Source organism: Pipistrellus hanaki (genome assembly GCF_964339955.1).
Source record: "Pipistrellus hanaki genome assembly, chromosome: 10".
Taxonomy (NCBI): Eukaryota; Metazoa; Chordata; class Mammalia; order Chiroptera; family Vespertilionidae; genus Pipistrellus; species Pipistrellus hanaki.
This window is the reverse complement of record NC_140512.1, coordinates 69,844,870-69,861,303: the sequence shown is the minus strand read 5'-3', so window position 1 is coordinate 69,861,303 and position 16,434 is coordinate 69,844,870. Positions and strand designations below refer to the sequence as shown.

Here is a 16,434-nt window from a genome sequence, read left to right as displayed (position 1 = left end):
CCCGCCATGCTCACCGGAACCGGCCGGGCCGGAGGTGTCTTCAGTTCTCTCCTCTCTCTCCCGCTGCTGCGCCCTCCTGCAGGCCTCACACCTTGAACAGCACCAGCACCTCCAAGTCCTTCCAGAGCACAGTCACCGGGGAGCTGAACGCCCCGTACAGCAAGCAGTTCGTCCACTCCAAGTCGTCGCAGTACCGGAGGATGAAGACCGAGTGGAAGTCCAACGTGTACCTCGCCCGGTCTCGGATCCAGGTGGGAAGGATTCTCAGGAAGGGAGAGCGGGTGGGACCGGCGTCCGGGAGAGCAGCGCCGGTGTGGGAGAAGGGCTGCCCGCTGTGGGAACGGCCATGTTAGAAAAGTCACCGCAGGCTAGCCGCCCGCACGCAGTCGCTGGGCATGCACATTCACTTCCCGATGGACAGACACTGTTGGACTCCACACCTTCGCTCAAGCGAACAGGCAGCCCTGGCCTCTGCGAACACACGTGTCCCTCAGGCACTTGTGGACAGTCCAGTGGGAACAGTTGTGAAGTGTGCTGCTGTCTGGACACTACCCTGGGGGATGTTGCACGGCTGAAGCCTCTGGGGCTCAGTGTGTAACTTCTTCCCAAGCTCCAGACCTCACGGCCAGAGGCCGCTCAGCACCTCCCCTTGGTGTCCCAGGCTGAGTTACCAGGTTCTCTGATCTACTCTCAAGCTCTGCCGCCCAGACTTCCTCCCATCTCCCTGTCTGCACCTCTGCAGACCGCCCGTCTCCTCCCAGCCAGCCCCCTCAGGAGTCATCAGGTCCCTTCAAACGGAGTCTCCTCTGCAGGCCACTGTCCGTGCTGTCAGGCTTGTTCCTTCCTGGGAGACTCTTCCCTCTCTGAAAGATCTTAGGATCTTGTCTTCATTCTTGACTAGAGGCCTGGTGCGCAGAATTCGTGCAGGAGTACGGTGCCAAGGCCTGGCTGGCGATCAGGGCCAATTGGGGCCTTGCTTCTGGCCGCAGGCCAAGGCCTGCCTTCATTCCGTGCCACCCCCTGGTGGTCAGTGCACGTCATAGCGAGTGATTGAACCCAATCTCCTGGTCAAACTCCTGAGGGGATACTTTGCATATTAGCCTTTGATATCTTACTAGTAGCCCTGCGTGCGACTCCATGCGCCAGTAGCTCTCCGCCCGCTGCCCTGCCCTCCTGTAGCTCCCTGGCCCCCCATAGCGTGCTGCCCTGCCCCCTCCAGTAGCTCTCCGCCCACTGCCCCGCCCTCCTGTGCTCCCTCCGCCCCTCCCTCCCAATAGCCACAATTAGCTCTCCACCGCCCATTGTAGCCCATAATAGCTCGCTGCACCACCCTCCTGCTGATCTGTGATCCCGTCATCATGTTGTCGGTTGTTACGCTTCATGGCATAATGACTATTTGCATATTACATCTTTTATTGTACAGGATACAATAAGAGAGGAATATGCTAATTTTCTGTTACCCCATGAAGCCTAACCACCGACCTTGTAATGACCAGATCACGGATCAGCAGGAGGGTGGGGCAGTGAGCTACAGGAGGGGGCAGGGCAGCGAGCTGTGGGGTGGGATGGGGGAGTGGGCGGAGAGCTACAGGAGGGTGAGAGCAGCCTGCTGGCGCACAGATCCGTGCGCAGGGCTGCTCGTATATACGTATTTGGGAATTTAACAAAAATGTGCTGTTAGGGTCTCACTGATTCCACACTGTGAGCCCTTTCGTCCTGGAGCAAGATGGCCTTCAGGCTTGGGTTTGCCACGGGCATTCTTTTCCGAGTCCCTCCCTCCCGCACTCCTGTGTGCACTGGTGGGCACATACCTGACCCCGCGACCTGGGGTCCCGGCGTGGACCCAGACTGGCAGCGGCAGCAGCGTGTTCGGGGGCCTTCGGCGCAGCCAGAGGGTCCGTCTTGTATCCGCCCTTCTCACCCTTCTCTCCCGGTTTCCCAGCACCGACTTGTGCTGAGCTGCTCACGCTTTACGTTAGCTCAGCGCCCTTCTGCTCTGCTCTTCCAGCTGGTAGCTCGGTTTTACCGTTTGGATGCAGTCTCTGTCTGTCTCCAGCTGCTGCCACAGAACAGAGCCTTTCGAGAGCTCCCCCAGCTCCTGGCAGGGGCGCACGCCCTCTTCCTGACCAGCCACATCCCGTTTAACGGGTTCCAGCGGCTCAGCTCCCCCGTTCCTCTCGCCGTCACTGTGATGGTTTGGAGCGGCCTGTGTGCAGTGTGTCCTCTCCAGCCCGCCCTCTTGCCCTTCTCCGTCTTCCTCCCAGGTGCCGGGCGCTCTCCCTCCGCAGCCCCACCTCCCTGTGACATCGGAACGTTCCGGGCCACACACTTCAGCATCTTTTTCTCAAATCCTCAGGCTCTGGGCCGGCGGGGGTGGCTCGTCAGTGGCCGTGATGCTCTGTGGTGGTGATGAGCTGTAGTTATTAAACTGCCCTCCACTGACAAGCACTTACTTTCTTTACACTTTCCCAATGCAACCATCAGTGTCTCTTCCTGCATCCACTGAGACTGTCTCCCCATTTGTAGTAAATGTTACAGCCCTGCTATTTACTTATTTTGCCAACTGGCTAAGTGTAGACTGATAGTTACTCTCTAAATGAGTGACTTTTTTTTAAGCTTTATTGTTGAAAGTATTACATAGGTCTTCCTGTTCCCCCATTAATCTCTTCCACCCACTCCCTCCTCCCCACCCCCCGGCCCTCACCATGCCGTTGTACGTGTCCCCGGGGTATACACATATGCATACAAGTTCATTGGTTGGTCTCCTCCCACCCTTCCTCACCTTCCCTCTGAGCGTCAATAGTCTGTTCATGCTTCAGGTCTATATTTGATCGTCAGCTCATTAGATCCCACCTATGAGTGAGATCATGTGATATTTATCTTTTCTGGCTTATTTCTCTCAGCACAATAATTTCTCCAGGTCAATTATTGCTGTTGCAAATTTTATTGCCACATAGTATTCCATGGTGTGAATGTACCATGGTTTTTTTTATCCACTCATCTACTGGTGGGCACTTAGGCTGTTTCCAAGTCTTAGCTGTTGTAAATTGCACTACTATGAACATAGGGGTGCTTCTATTCTTTCTGATGAGTTTCAGGCTTTTTAGGGTATATTCCTAAAAGTGGGATCACTGGGTCAAATGGCAGTTCCTTTTTTAATAATTTGAGGAAAGGTCACTGTTCTCCACTCTGGCAGCCCCGGTCTGCATGCCCACCAGCAGTGCACGGGGCTCCCTTGTCTCCGCATCCTCCTCAGCACTTGTCGTTGGTTGATGTGTTGAGGGCAGCCATTCTGACAGGTGTGAGGTGATACCTCATTGTTTTAATTTGCATCTCCCTGATGATCAGTGACTTTGAGCATTTTTTTATTTGACTCTTGGCCTTCTGTATGTCCTCTTTGGAGAAGTGTCTATTTAGGTCTTTTGCCCATTTTTAATCAGATTGTTGTCTTTTTTCTGTTGTATGAGTCCCCCACATATTTTGGAGATTAGCCCTTTATCAGATGTATCATTGGCAGATATGTTCTCCGATGCAGTGAGCTCTCTTGTTATTATTATTATTATTTAATATATATCTTTATTGATTTCAGAGAGGAAGGGAGGGCTAGAGAAATAGAAACATCAATGAGAGAGAATCATCAACTGGCTGCCTCCTGCACACCCATACTAGGGATTGAGTCCGCAACCTGGGCATATACCCTGACCGGGAATCGAACTGTGACCTCCTAGTTCATAGGTCATCGCTCAAACACAGAGCCACGCCAGCCAGGCTGGCTCTCTTGTTATTTTGATGGGTTTTTTGTTTTTGTTTTTGTTTTTGTTTTTTGCTATGCAGAAGCTTTTTATTTTTGAATGAGTGACTTAGTGTTTGTCATAGGGATTTACTCTCCTGTGAATTGCATATCCATCTTTTGTCCATTGTTCGATTAGTAAGGACTCGCTCACCATTAACTATTTCCCTGCAGAACAACCTTTGCCTAACAGAAGGTATGCTGTCTTTTTTTTTTTTTTTTTTTTTTGCTTACAAAAGACTTAATTTTTAGTAGTCAAACACATTATTTTCTATAGCTTCTAGTCTTGATTAAGACTGTACTTTGCATATGTCGTCTCTTAGGTTGTTTTTCTTTCAGAAGTTTAATTTTTTTATGTTTAAACAATTTGATTTTCTTCCAATGGGTAAACAGTTGTCAGAGCACCATGAGGCCACAGTCCTGTCCATGCTGCTTTGTGCGCCTCCCAAGTCATAGCTGGAATTGAACAGATAAATTAGACCCTTTTCCCCAAGAAAGTGACTGACTTCATGGGAAAACCTCTAGCACAGGCCTCGGTCCCGTGCTCCCGGCGGCCTGAGGAGGACGGGGTGGCGAGTCCCCAGGCAGCATGGGGGCGGCCTGCCTTCTCTGCTGGAAGCACAGGAACTCGGATCGGGGCAAGAAAATGCAGAGCTCCCTGGGAATCACCCTATCGTTCCCAGCAGTGTTTTTCCGAATGCGTTCTCTGAGGACTGTAGGTGTGCGTGCTCCTGGCACAGGCAGCACAGCCGAGAAGGAGAAGGATGCTCGGCGCTGGGCCGGCCCAGATTCCTGGACGCTCCTTAGCAGCTCAGAACCTTACATTGGGGAACTCGCCTTCCCAGGAACTTGCCAACTTTCCCGATAGTGGAAATTCACTTTGCCTGGTTAGCTTCCAGAGCGCACTGCCAAATCTGGCGCCTGTTCAGTCTCCTCCATAATCCCTACCGTTAGCCCTGATTCTACGTCATTAAATTAAGTGTCTAGTCCCTTTAAAAATAGGGACAGCGTAACCCTCAGCAGCCATTAGCCTGTCTAGCTGGTGGGGTCTCAGCAGGTACAGGAAAGAGGAGAAGTCTGACAGAAATTGCAGCTGCTTTGTAAGGCCCTAAGGATTTAGTGTAAACAAGACAGTGAGCAGGTGGTGAGGACGGAGCTTTAGAGGTTGCAGACAGCACATCCAGTAGACATTGAAGATGCTGGAGATTCACACACACACTTTCTGCAGGGGCTGGGCCTGTATGCTGCCAGAGACATCGAGAAGCACACCATGGTCATTGAGTACATCGGGACCATCATCCGAAATGAAGTAGCAAACAGGAAAGAGAAGCTGTATGAGTCCCAGGTGAGTGTCACAGGCCCCCCGTGCCGCAGCAGCCCCAGAGACAGGCCGGCGCTGCCTGTCGGCTGGGTCCAGTTTAGAACAAAAGGCCCATCTTCCCATTCGTCTGCGCTCCATGCCGTTCCTTGCAGAGATGTGTGTGGGCTAAGGAGCCTGGCTGGTTCTCCAGGCATCTCCCACTTCGTTCATTCCCACTCACAGCCGGTGTGGCCGGCCGGCTGCCGGCACATCCTGGAGAGGGTGACCCATGTCACGTCCCATCGGCCGGGCTTCCCGGGTGGGCAGGACCGGAGGGAGGACTTAGAGCTGTTTCTCTTTCAGAACCGCGGCGTGTACATGTTCCGCATGGATAATGACCACGTGATCGATGCCACACTCACGGGAGGGCCTGCCAGGTGAGACACGGTCTGATGGGGCCTCTCCCTTCGGTGGCTGCGGCCACAGCCTTCCCGGGTCAGGAATTCAGAGCAGATAAGTTTCACAAGTTTTATTTAAAATTCTGTTTGTTCTTGTTCTGTAGATGAGCAAATAGGAGTGTAGTTGGGGAAAGTTTTCTCGATGAGCTGTACGTTTTTAAAGCTTCTTCTAGTTGATGTATAGTTTTCTGAAATGGTGGTTTGCAGATACATCAACCATTCGTGTGCACCTAACTGTGTGGCCGAGGTGGTGACTTTTGAGAGAGGACACAAAATCATCATCAGCTCCAGCCGGAGGATCCAGAAAGGAGAAGAGGTGAGCGTGTGGGGCTTCGCGGTGTGCGGGTCCGTGGGGGTGGTCAATGCCGAGGTCTCCCGTTCTCTGCTCAGCCTGGGTGGGTCCCGTTCCACCACCCGTGTCTCTCACTGTCCGGCTGCCACACGCAGCACTGAGTGCTCCCTGCCCCTCTCCGTGGTCCCGCCTTTGCCCCATCACTCACGTGGCGTCAGCTCCTGTGTTTGGGTGCTCCGGTCTGTGTCAGGGTTCCTCTAACGTCAGAAGCTGCCTCCTGAGGCTCAGACCCGGGCTCAGGAGCCCGCGGGGTGTAGGCAGCAGGGGGGGCACACTCGCCCCGATCACGTGTTCCCAGTGTGAGGAGCACCACTTACAGGTTTTGACATCCACAGATTTCAAAACGGTTAGTTGCGTTACTAGTTTTTCTTCAGAATGCTCGATGCTGACCTTGACATTTCTTTGGCCTCGCAGATCACTTAAGATTATTAGTCTTGGTTGCCTCCTTTGCATTTCCCGACTTTGTCTTTCACTGATGCCATCAGAGTGTGTGAGTGTGTGTGTGTGTGAGTGTGTGTGTGTGTGTGTGTGAGTGAGATGGTGTTCTGCTTGTGTGTGGGTCATCTTTTTGGAATTCCCTTGGTTAAATGAAGAGCTGACCGTGGCCTTTTGCACGCCGGGCGGTGCCGTGAGGAGCTAGGAGGGTGCAGAGTCCAGCGTGGTGCCGGCGAGCAGGGGCCGTGCGAGTGCTCCCAGGCCTGGGAGTGTTGGGGAGCAGGGGTTGTCCCATGGGAACTGGGCAGACCCCGGCTTCCTTGACGACAGGCTTGGTCTGAGATGTTAATAATTGGGTGGCTCCTCCAGAAAGACATCCTTGAATACTCAGTGAGGAGCAGGGGGAGAAGGGTGGGCCATGAGGGGCGGGGATGCTCCTTCCCCGGCCAGCTGCCGTTCTCGGTCTGGCTCGGCCTGAAACGCCTGCCTCCCGATCTCGGTCTCTTTGGGGTCCTGGGTAAACCAGCCGGGCCTGTTTCTGTTCTGGTTAATCCTCACCGGGGGTGTTTCCATTGAGAGAATCTCAATGGGAGAGCGAGACATCATTGGCTGCCTCCCAGGATTGGGGATCGAGCCTGCAATCAAAGTACATGCCCTTGACCAGAATTGAACCCAAGACCCTACAGTCCGAGGGCTCTACCACTGAGCCACCTGGCTAGGGCCTGAGGCTCCCATCACCCTCCCAGGCCCCAGAGCCTCAGCAAAGCAGTCTTCCTGTAGCTGCTTGCTTGCCGGTGTGGGCCCGGGCAGACGGAGGGGGGGCTCGGGCAGGCGGGGGGGGGGCCCTGGGGCAGGCAGAGGGGGGCCCGGGCAGACAGAGGGGGGGCCCTGGAAGACGGAGGGGGGCCCGGGGCAGACGGAGGAGCCCGGGCAGACAGGGGGGGAGGGGGGGAGGGGGAGGGAGGCCCGGGGCAGGCGGAGGGGCCCTTCCCCCTCCCAGCCCTGACTCTGTCTCTGCGCGCAGCTGTGCTATGACTACAAGTTTGACTTCGAGGACGACCAGCACAAGATCCCCTGCCACTGCGGGGCCGTGAACTGCCGCAAGTGGATGAACTGAGCGCATTCCTTGCTGTCCGGCGGCGGCTTGTCCCTAGGAAGAAGCGATTCACACACCGTTTGGATTGGCAGCAGAGAGAGGTTTTGTTTTCTGTTTGACTGAACTCTAGCTTCTGGGAGTCTGGTTTCCTCAGCCCCATGGGCGACGCCCCTACCGCGGACCGAGCTGCCCCGAGGCTGAGGTTACAGAACTACAGATGGTCCAGCACTTTTTCTTTTCTTTCCTCCTCTTTTCCTTTGTGGGTGGGTTTTGTTTGTTTGTTTGTTTGTTTTGTTGTTTTAGTCTCACTAAGGAGAAACTTACTGGGGCACAGAGCCGCGGGCTGCTCCCCGGCAGGGCCCTCCTGTGAATGTAAGACTGATCACCAGCGAAGGGACATGTCCGAAGTGCTGGCCACGCCTTATGGAAAGGGGCGGGCCCTCTGACGTAAAGTTTTTAATAAAGTAGACACCACTGAACAAGGAATGTACTGAAATGACTTCCTTAGGGATAGAGCTAAGGGATAATAACTTGCACTAAAATACATTTAAATACTTGATTCCATGAGTCAGTTTATTGTAGTTTTTGATTTCTGTAAAATAAGAGAAACTTTTTGTATTTATTATTGAATAAGTGAATGAAGCTATTTTTAAATAAAAGTTAGAAGAAAGCCAAGCTGCTGCTGTTACCTGCAGACTAACAGACCCTGTTACTTTGTACAAATATGTAAATATTTTGAGAAAAATACAGTATAAAAATAGTTATTGACCAAATGCTACCAGGCTCTGCAGCAGCTCGGGTGCTTATAAAATGTTCATAGGGATGTTACAATATAATTTTGTGTTATAAATATGCCATTATAATTATGTAATAACCAAAATTTCAACCTAGATTGTTTGGAGTTTTTTGGAAACTACGGTCTATTAGTACTTAATGTTTTATACACCTTCTGAGAGAACAGAGTGTATGCCATGACTACAACTTTTATAGCTGTTTTGGTAATTTAAACTAATTTTTTCATATTATATTGTCGCATCCCTACTTCTTCAGTCAGGTTTTTTTGTGCTTACAATTTGTGATAACTGTGAATAACTGCTAAAGACACCACATAGAGGCTGACTTTTCTTCAGCAAAAGTAGTTTTGATTAGAACTGTTTCAAGCCACAGAGAATCATTTACACATACTAGGATCATGTAGCAGGAACTCTGATCTAACTCTAGCCTTCTATTTAACACAAAAATCTGAAAAAGGAAAAAAAAAAAAAAAAGGAGATGCGATCATGGGCTGCAGGACTCCGGCAAAGGGTTTGGAAGATGTGATTTTAAAACGTGTTTGTATGATCTGTTTGTTTACATTTCTTTGATAAACACACTGTTTTGTGTTTGCTTGTAGAAACTTAATCAGCATTTCGAACCAGGTTAGCTTTTTATTTTGTACTTAAAATTCTGGTACTGACACTTCACAGGCTGAGTATAAAATGAAGTTTTGTGTGCACAATTCAAGTGGACTGTAAGCTGGTGGTATATTCAGTGATGCAGTTCTGAACTTGTAATGTATATGGCATGATGTATTTTTATCTTACAGAATAAATCAATTGTATATATTTTTCTCTTGATAAATAGCTGTATGAAATTTGTTTCTTGAATATTTTTCTTCTCTTGTACAATATTCTGACATCCTACCAGTATTTGTCCTACCGGTTTTTGTTTTGTTTTTGGTTCTGTATAATAGTATCTAATGTTGGCAAAATTGAATTTTTTGAAGTATACAGAGTGTTATGGGTTTTGGAATTTGTGGACACAGATTTAGAAGATCACCATTTACAAATAAAATATTTTACATCTCTAAAAGCCAGCTGAGTCTCTTTAACCCCTCTCATGTTCTGGTTTGAGCTCTGAAACTGATGATTGCTTGAAATTCACCGATGGTCTGATCCACATGTCAGAATTACCAGCACATTGACATAATCAACTCGGTTCTCTTCTCGAGAGTTTAGACACAAGTTCATAACTCATTGCAAATGGAGACTGTCTTCCTTGCAGTTGAATACAGGGAACTTGCATTTCACTTATCAAGGCCTAATTAAAAATATTCGTGGTGCCTTATTCCCTTGTGTGAAGTCCTTTCTTTAAAAAAGATTTTTAGTTGACTTGGGAGAGAGATACGTGGATGTGAGAAACATGGATTGGCTGCCTCTTGCACTCTCCACACTGGGGACTGAGCCTGCAACCCAATCACATGCCCTGACCAGGAATCAAATCACAACCCTGAGGTCTACGGGCCAACACTCCAACCACTGAGCTAAACTGGCCAGAGCTAGTCTATTTTTGTGTAACTGTTCATTTGCCCTCCTAGATTTATTCTATGTGTATATGCTCTATTTCTATAATATTTAATGTATTTAACATTTAAAGGGGTTACTATGAATTAAAATTGCTCAGAATCCCCATCAGGATTTTTTTTTCTTTTCTTTTTTTTTTTTTAGTGGAGAGGTTTATGACAATTTGTGAAGAAACCTGGTCTTTTATGTGTTTTTTTTTTTTTCTACCTCAAGTTAATTCTATGTGCAATGTGAAATGTTTTATTTTTTTTACATTTTCAAATAGTTGATATATGCAGTATTAGTTTCGCATGTGTAGCATAGTGATCATATATCACACAGCGATCATCCTGAGATGTGCTAATCTGAGACAATTCATAGTTACTGCAATATTAATGACCATTTTTCCTGTGCTGTAATCTATTCCCAGGACTGTTTCTTTTTATAGCTCACCATGTGTACTTCATAATCCCTTCACCTTTTCGTCCATCCTCCAAGCCCCCTGCCATCTGGCACCATCAGTTTGTGTTGTGTCTAGGAGTTTGTTCACTGATTTTGCTTTTTAGATTCCAGGTATAAGTGACATTATATGGAATTTGTCTTTCTGTGTTTGACTTATCTCATTTAGCATATTACCTTTTAGGTCCACCCACGTTGTCCAAAATGCTAAGATTTAAGTACTTTTTATGGCCGAATGATATTCCATTGCACACATGTACCACATCTTTTTTATCCAGTTGTCTATTGATAGATGCTGTGCCGTTTCCTTATCTTGGCTATTGTAAATATCAATGCGATGAACAAAGGGATGCATGTATCTTTTTGAATTAGTGCTTTGGATTTCTTCAGAGAAATACCCACAAGTCAGATTGCTGGGTCATAGAGCAGTTCTGTTTTTAATTCTTTTGAGGAACCTCCACTCTGTTCTCCACAGTGGCTGCATCCATGTGCAGTCCCACCAGCCGTGCTCGAGGATTCCTTGTCTCCGCGTCCTCACGAGCACTAGTCGTTTGTTGATTTACCGATGACATCCTGACAGGTCTGGGGAGATATCTCAAGGTGGTTTTAATTTGCTTTTCCCTGATGCTTATTGATACTGAGCATCTTTTTATTTCTGTTGTCCTTCTGGATGCCCTCCTGGGAGAAATGTCTATTAAATTCCTTTGTCCATTTGAAAAATGTTTTATTGATTTCAAAGAGGAAGGGGGAGAGAGAAATACAATGATGAGAAAGAATCATTGATCCCCATGGGATCAAGCCTACAACACAGGTCTGTGCCCAAACCAGGAATCGAATTATGACTGCCCGGTTCAGAGGTAGATTGTTCAACCACTGAGCCACACTGCCTGGGCTGCCCTTTTAATTTTTTTTTCTTTATTAAGATATTACATACGTATCCTTATTCCCCTATTGCTCCCCACCCCACCCCCTCTCATTCCCTCACCCCCCTGGTGTCTGTGTCCAGTGGTTAGGCTTATATGCATGGTAACGTCTCCCTACTCCCACCCTCCCCTGCTTTCCCTCTGAGGTTTGACAGTCAGATTGATGCTTCGCTTTCTCTGATCTATTTTTGTTCATCAGTTTGTTGTTCATTGTATTCCACAAATGAGTGAGATCATGTGGTATTTATCTTTCTCTGACTGGCTTATTTCACTTAGCATAATGCTCTCCAGGCCCATCCGTGCAGTTGCAAATGGTAGAAGTTCCTTCCTTGTTACAGCAGCGTAGTATTCCATTGTGGTGGATTGTGCTGCTATGAGCATATGGGTGCATATATCCTTTCTGATTGGTGTTTCTAATTTCTTGGGATATATTGTGGGTGGTTTTTTTTTGTTTTTGTTTTTAGTGTGTGTGTGTATGTGTGTGTTGAGTTGTGTGAGTTGGTAATTGTTTTATTCTAAAAACTTCTTGGTGGAATCTTTAGGGTTCTCTACAGTATGTCATCTGCAGATATTGACAGTTTTACTTCCTTCTCTCCAATTTGGATGCGCTTTATTTGTCTAATTGCTGTGGCTAGGCTTGCCAATACCATCTATCCTATATAATAAAAGGCTCATATGCAAATTGCCCCCTTGGGAGTTCAACTGACTGGGAGTTCGACCACTTGCTATGACGTGCACTGCACACAAGGGGGGGAGGGGTGCGCAGCCAGGGGAAAGAAGGCCCCAATCAGCCCTGATTGCCAGCCAGGTCTATCTGTGCATGAATTTTGTGCACCGGACCTCTAGTATATTTGTTTTTTTCATTTTTTTATTAAGGTGTTTTGCCCATTGAGTCTAATGTTTGCTGTGGGTTTATCATATATGGCTTTTATTATGTTGAGGTATGATCCTTCTATTCCCACCTTGTTGAGAGTTTTTATCAGGAAAGGGTGTTAGATTTTATCAAATGCTTTTTCTGCATCAATTGATATGACTATGATTTTTATTTTTTATTTTTTTATTAAATTATTATCTGTGTACATATCTTACCATTGCCCTCCCCCCCCCTCTCATTCATACCCTTCCTCCCCAGAGTTTTGTGTTTATTGGTTGTACTTATATGCATGTATACAAGTCCTTCGGTTGATCTATTATCTCCCCCAGCTCTCCCTATCCTCCCTGCTGTATTTTGACAGTCTGCTTGTTGCTTTACTGTCTCTATATCTTTTAGTTCATCAGTTTATAATGTTCTTTATTATCCATAAATGAGTGAGGTCATGTGGTGTTTCTCTTTCATTGACTGGCTTATTTCACTCAGCATGATGCTCTCCAATTCCATCCAGGTTGCTGCAAATGATGAGAATTCCTTCTTTTTGATGGCAGCATAGTATTCCATTGTGTAGATATACCATAGTTTTTGGATCCAATCATCTGCTGACGGGCACCTAGGCTGTTTCCAAATTCTAGCTATTGTAGATTGTGCTGCTATGAATGACTATATGACTTTTCTCTCTCAATTTGTTTATGTGATGTATCATGTTTTTTGATTTGTGGATGGATATTGTACCATCCTTGCATTCCGGAGTAAATCCTACTTGGTCATGGTGTATGATCTTTCTGATGTGCTGCTGGAGCTGATTTGCTAGAATTTTGTTGAGGATTTTGGCATCTATGTTCATGAGGGATATTGGCCTGTAATTCTCTTTCATGGTGTTGTCTTTACTGGTTTTGGTATTAGGGTGATCTGGCTTCATAGAGTTTGGAAGTGTTCTTTCCTCTTGAATTTTTTGGAATAGTCTGAGGAGGATAGGTTTTAGTTATTCCTTGAATGTTTGGTAAAACACTCCTGTGAAGCCATCTGGCCCTGGGCTTTTGTTTCCTGGAAGCTTTTTGATGACTGCTTCAGTTTCTTCCATAGTTATTGGCCTACTGAACTGTGTAGATTCTTCCTAATTGAGTTTTGGAAGGTTGTATTTTTCTAGAAATATGTCCATTTCCTCCAGGTTGTCCAATTTGTTGGAATAGAGTTGTTCATAGTATTTTGTAACAATCCTTTGTATTTCAGCGAGGTCTGTGGTTGGTTCACCTCTTTCATTTCTTTTTTTTTTTTTTAATATATTTTATTGATTTTTTTTTTTTTTTTTTTTTTTTTTTAATAGAGAGGAAGAGAGAGGGATAGAGAGTTAGAAACATCGATGAGGGAGAATCATCAATCAGCTGCCTCTTGCACACCCCCCACTGGAGATGTGCCCACAACCAAGGTACATGCCCTTGACCGGAATCGAACCCGGGACCTTTCAGTCCGCAGGCTGACGCTCTGTCCACTGAGCCAAACCGGTGTCAGCATCTTTCATTTCTGATTTTGTTTATTTGGGTCCTCTCTCTTTGTTTCTTGGTTAGCCTGGCTAGAGGTTCATCTATCTTGTTTATCCTTTCAAAGAACCAGCTCTTGGTTTTGTTGATCTTTTGTATTGTTTCTTTGGTCTCTGTCGTTTATCTCCGCTCTGATTTTTATTATTTCCTTTCTTCTGCTTACCCTGGGCTTTTCTTGCTGCACTTTTTCTAACTCTTTGTGTTGTAGAGTTAGATAATTTGTTACCATTTTTTCTTGTTTTTTGCAATAGGCTTGTAGAGCTATGAACTTCCCTCTCAAGACTGCTTTTGCTGTGTCCCATAGATTTTGGATTGTTGTGTTTTCATTGTCATTTGTTTTCAGGATGTTTTTAATTTTCACCTTGATTTCTCTAGTAACCAGTCATTGTTTAATAGCATGCTGTTTAGTCTCCATGTGTTTGATTTTTTTGGATTATTTTTATTGTAGTTGATTTCCAGTTTTATGCCATTATGATCTGAGAAGATGCTTGATATGATTTCTATCTTCTTGAATTTGAAGAGACTTTGCCTATGTCCCAACATGTGGTCTATCTTTGAAAACTCTAGTATATTTAAAAGCCTAAGTCAGTGGTCGGCAAACTCATTAGTCAACAGAGCCAAATATCAACAGTGCAACGATTGGAATTTCTTTTGAGAGCCAAATTTTTTAAACTTAAACTATATAGGTAGGTACATTGTTATTAATTAGGGTTCTCCTAAGCTGGCCTTTGCTAAAAACTCAAAGGGCCAGAAAGCTACATGTGGCTCACGAGCCGCAGTTTGCAGACCACTGGCCTAAGTGACCATTACTACCAGGTGACTGGCTGGTAGCTGTGATGTGCACTGACCAACGTCGGGGTAGGGGGGGCAGACACAAAACAGAAGCTGCCCCCTGGTGGTCAGGGTGCTCCCATAGCCAACCTCCCATAATCTCCCTAGCCGGCCTGTCCCATAGGCCCCAATCACTGACCCACTTGTGTACGGGTTCGTGCACCGGGCCCCGCGTGTTAAATAAAAGTGGTGAAAGTGGTCAACCTTGTCCTGTTCCTAAGAAAAGGCATTCAGCTGAAGTTTCACTGTTGGGGATGGTAGCTATGGGTTTGTCATATGGCCTTCATTATGCTGAGGCATGTTTCCACTATTCCCATTTTGTTGGGAGCTTTTATTAATGAATGCTAGATTTTGTCACATGCTTTTCTGTGTTAATATATGACTTTTATGCTTCATTCTGCTTTTGTGGTGAATCACATTGATGAACTGATCCTGCATCCTAGGAATGAGTCCCACGTGACCTGCACTTGGCTGCTGCTGGTACTGGGCTTGGGCTGCTTCAGCGGAGGCCAGGCCGCTGCGGCCGCTCGCCCTGTTGGGTTTGTGATCTCTGAGACCAGGAACGCGGCAGGGGCCGGCGTGTGTGGGAAAGTGGTTCTGGCTGATGGTGAGCCGGGCGGTGTGAGCCAGGCTGATGGAGACCAGGCGTGGTGCCCACCGGTGCCCAGCCCGTGGGAGGGGAGGGGGGCCCATAAAGGAGCAATGGCCTGGCCAGCACTTCTGTCCCCGAGAGAACTGCCCTGATTGCTGCCCCTCCAGCTCGTGCCCTTAAGTTAGTCAACTTTTTCCTCCCCACATGTCCCTGGCACTTTGTTTCAAAGTATCTACTTTATTGAATTTTTACAGAGAGGAAGAGAGAGTGTTAGAAACGTTGATGAGAAACATCGATCAGCTGCCTCCTGCACCCCCCCCCTGGGGATGTGCCTGCAACGGAGGTGTCCCTGGCATTTGGGAGCTGCTGCCCAGAGAAGCGCAGTGAGTCTGTGCAGGGCCCCCTCAAGCCCTGCAGCACCTCTGTCTCCAGCCACCCTGTTTCTGGGACAGTCTCTGCTGCTTTCCACAGCAGGATGTCACTGGGGACTTCTCTTCCCAGCACTGGGACCCCAGGCTGGGACCCCTCCTGTTTTAACCACCACACATGGGCGTGCGGCCGGCCTGTCCCACATCTTAGCCCCTCTACCGTTGTCGATGTGGCTTCTTTATATCCTTAGTCATGGGACTTCTGTCACCGGCCCTCAGGAGGTTGTCAGTAACGGCTCAGTGATTTAGTTGTAGTTTTGGTGTGGCCATGGAAGGCGGGCATAGCACTGCCGTCTTCGCTTCATGAATGCTCGAGAGCAACAAGCTTGTGTGTTGTGTGGTTTTGCAAAAAGTCTCAACGCAAATATCTGATATTTTTTTGAAACTATTCTAAAACAATTTGCAATTTAAAATTGCCAGTTTCACAGTCTGCCAGGTTTTAAGCTCTTGTCTTTGACCTCAGACTTGGTCTCGAATAATGAGACACGTTAGGAAGGAAACTTGTGAGTCGTCGCAGGGCCTGGCACTGCTGTCGCCAGAGCGTGCCAGCTCCCTGCTCCACACCAAGGAGCGGCAAGCAAGCTCATTCTGGCCCTCGGGTCTGCGAACGAGAGTTGCTGCCACAGAGAGGAAGCCTGGGGGGTTATGAGTCTGGATGCGGCCGGGTGTCTATTGCACCCAAATCCGGGTAGACGGTTCTCTGCAGTGGATCCCAGGGGTAAACGGAGGAGTAAACCGGTCCCCTCCTACGTCAGACAGCACAGCGCTTGTGTGTATTCTTTGACCACAGACCACATGTTTCTTAAATGCCTAACAGGCTCCGGGCGTGACAGATGAGAGCTGTGGCCTGGTTTCACCCATGTACTCTGGTGGTGAAGACAGACACAAGCAGGACGTTTGGAAGGTGGAGAGCTGGTGGGCTGGGCGGCAGGAGGCCTCCCTGGAGCTAAGCTGTGGCGGGAAGAGGCAGAGAGGGCAGGGACGGAGGCCAGGCCATCCTAGGGTTTGAGAGGCGGGGGTTGGCGTCAAACGCGGCT

At 47.8% G+C, this 16,434-nt stretch overlaps 1 protein-coding gene across 11 annotated transcripts in view; it reads left to right on the top strand.

Moving 5' to 3' along the window:
• Positions 1-9,745, top strand: part of KMT2C (lysine methyltransferase 2C) — a 244,175-nt gene extending 234,430 nt beyond the window's left edge. For 10 of the 11 annotated variants that reach the window (XM_084897473.1, XM_084897481.1, XM_084897480.1 and 7 more), the window contains 5 exons: positions 83-251; positions 5,019-5,135; positions 5,454-5,527; positions 5,756-5,864; positions 7,360-9,744. In XM_084897473.1, the coding sequence (XP_084753599.1) occupies positions 83-251; positions 5,019-5,135; positions 5,454-5,527; positions 5,756-5,864; positions 7,360-7,452 (562 nt within the window). In that variant the 3' untranslated portion in view covers positions 7,453-9,744. Of the gene's footprint in view, positions 1-82; positions 252-5,018; positions 5,136-5,453; positions 5,528-5,755; positions 5,865-7,359 lie in introns of all 11 variants that reach the window. The other variant, XM_084897474.1, reaches the window with a different exon arrangement.
• The last annotated feature ends 6,689 nt before the right edge of the window (positions 9,746-16,434 follow it).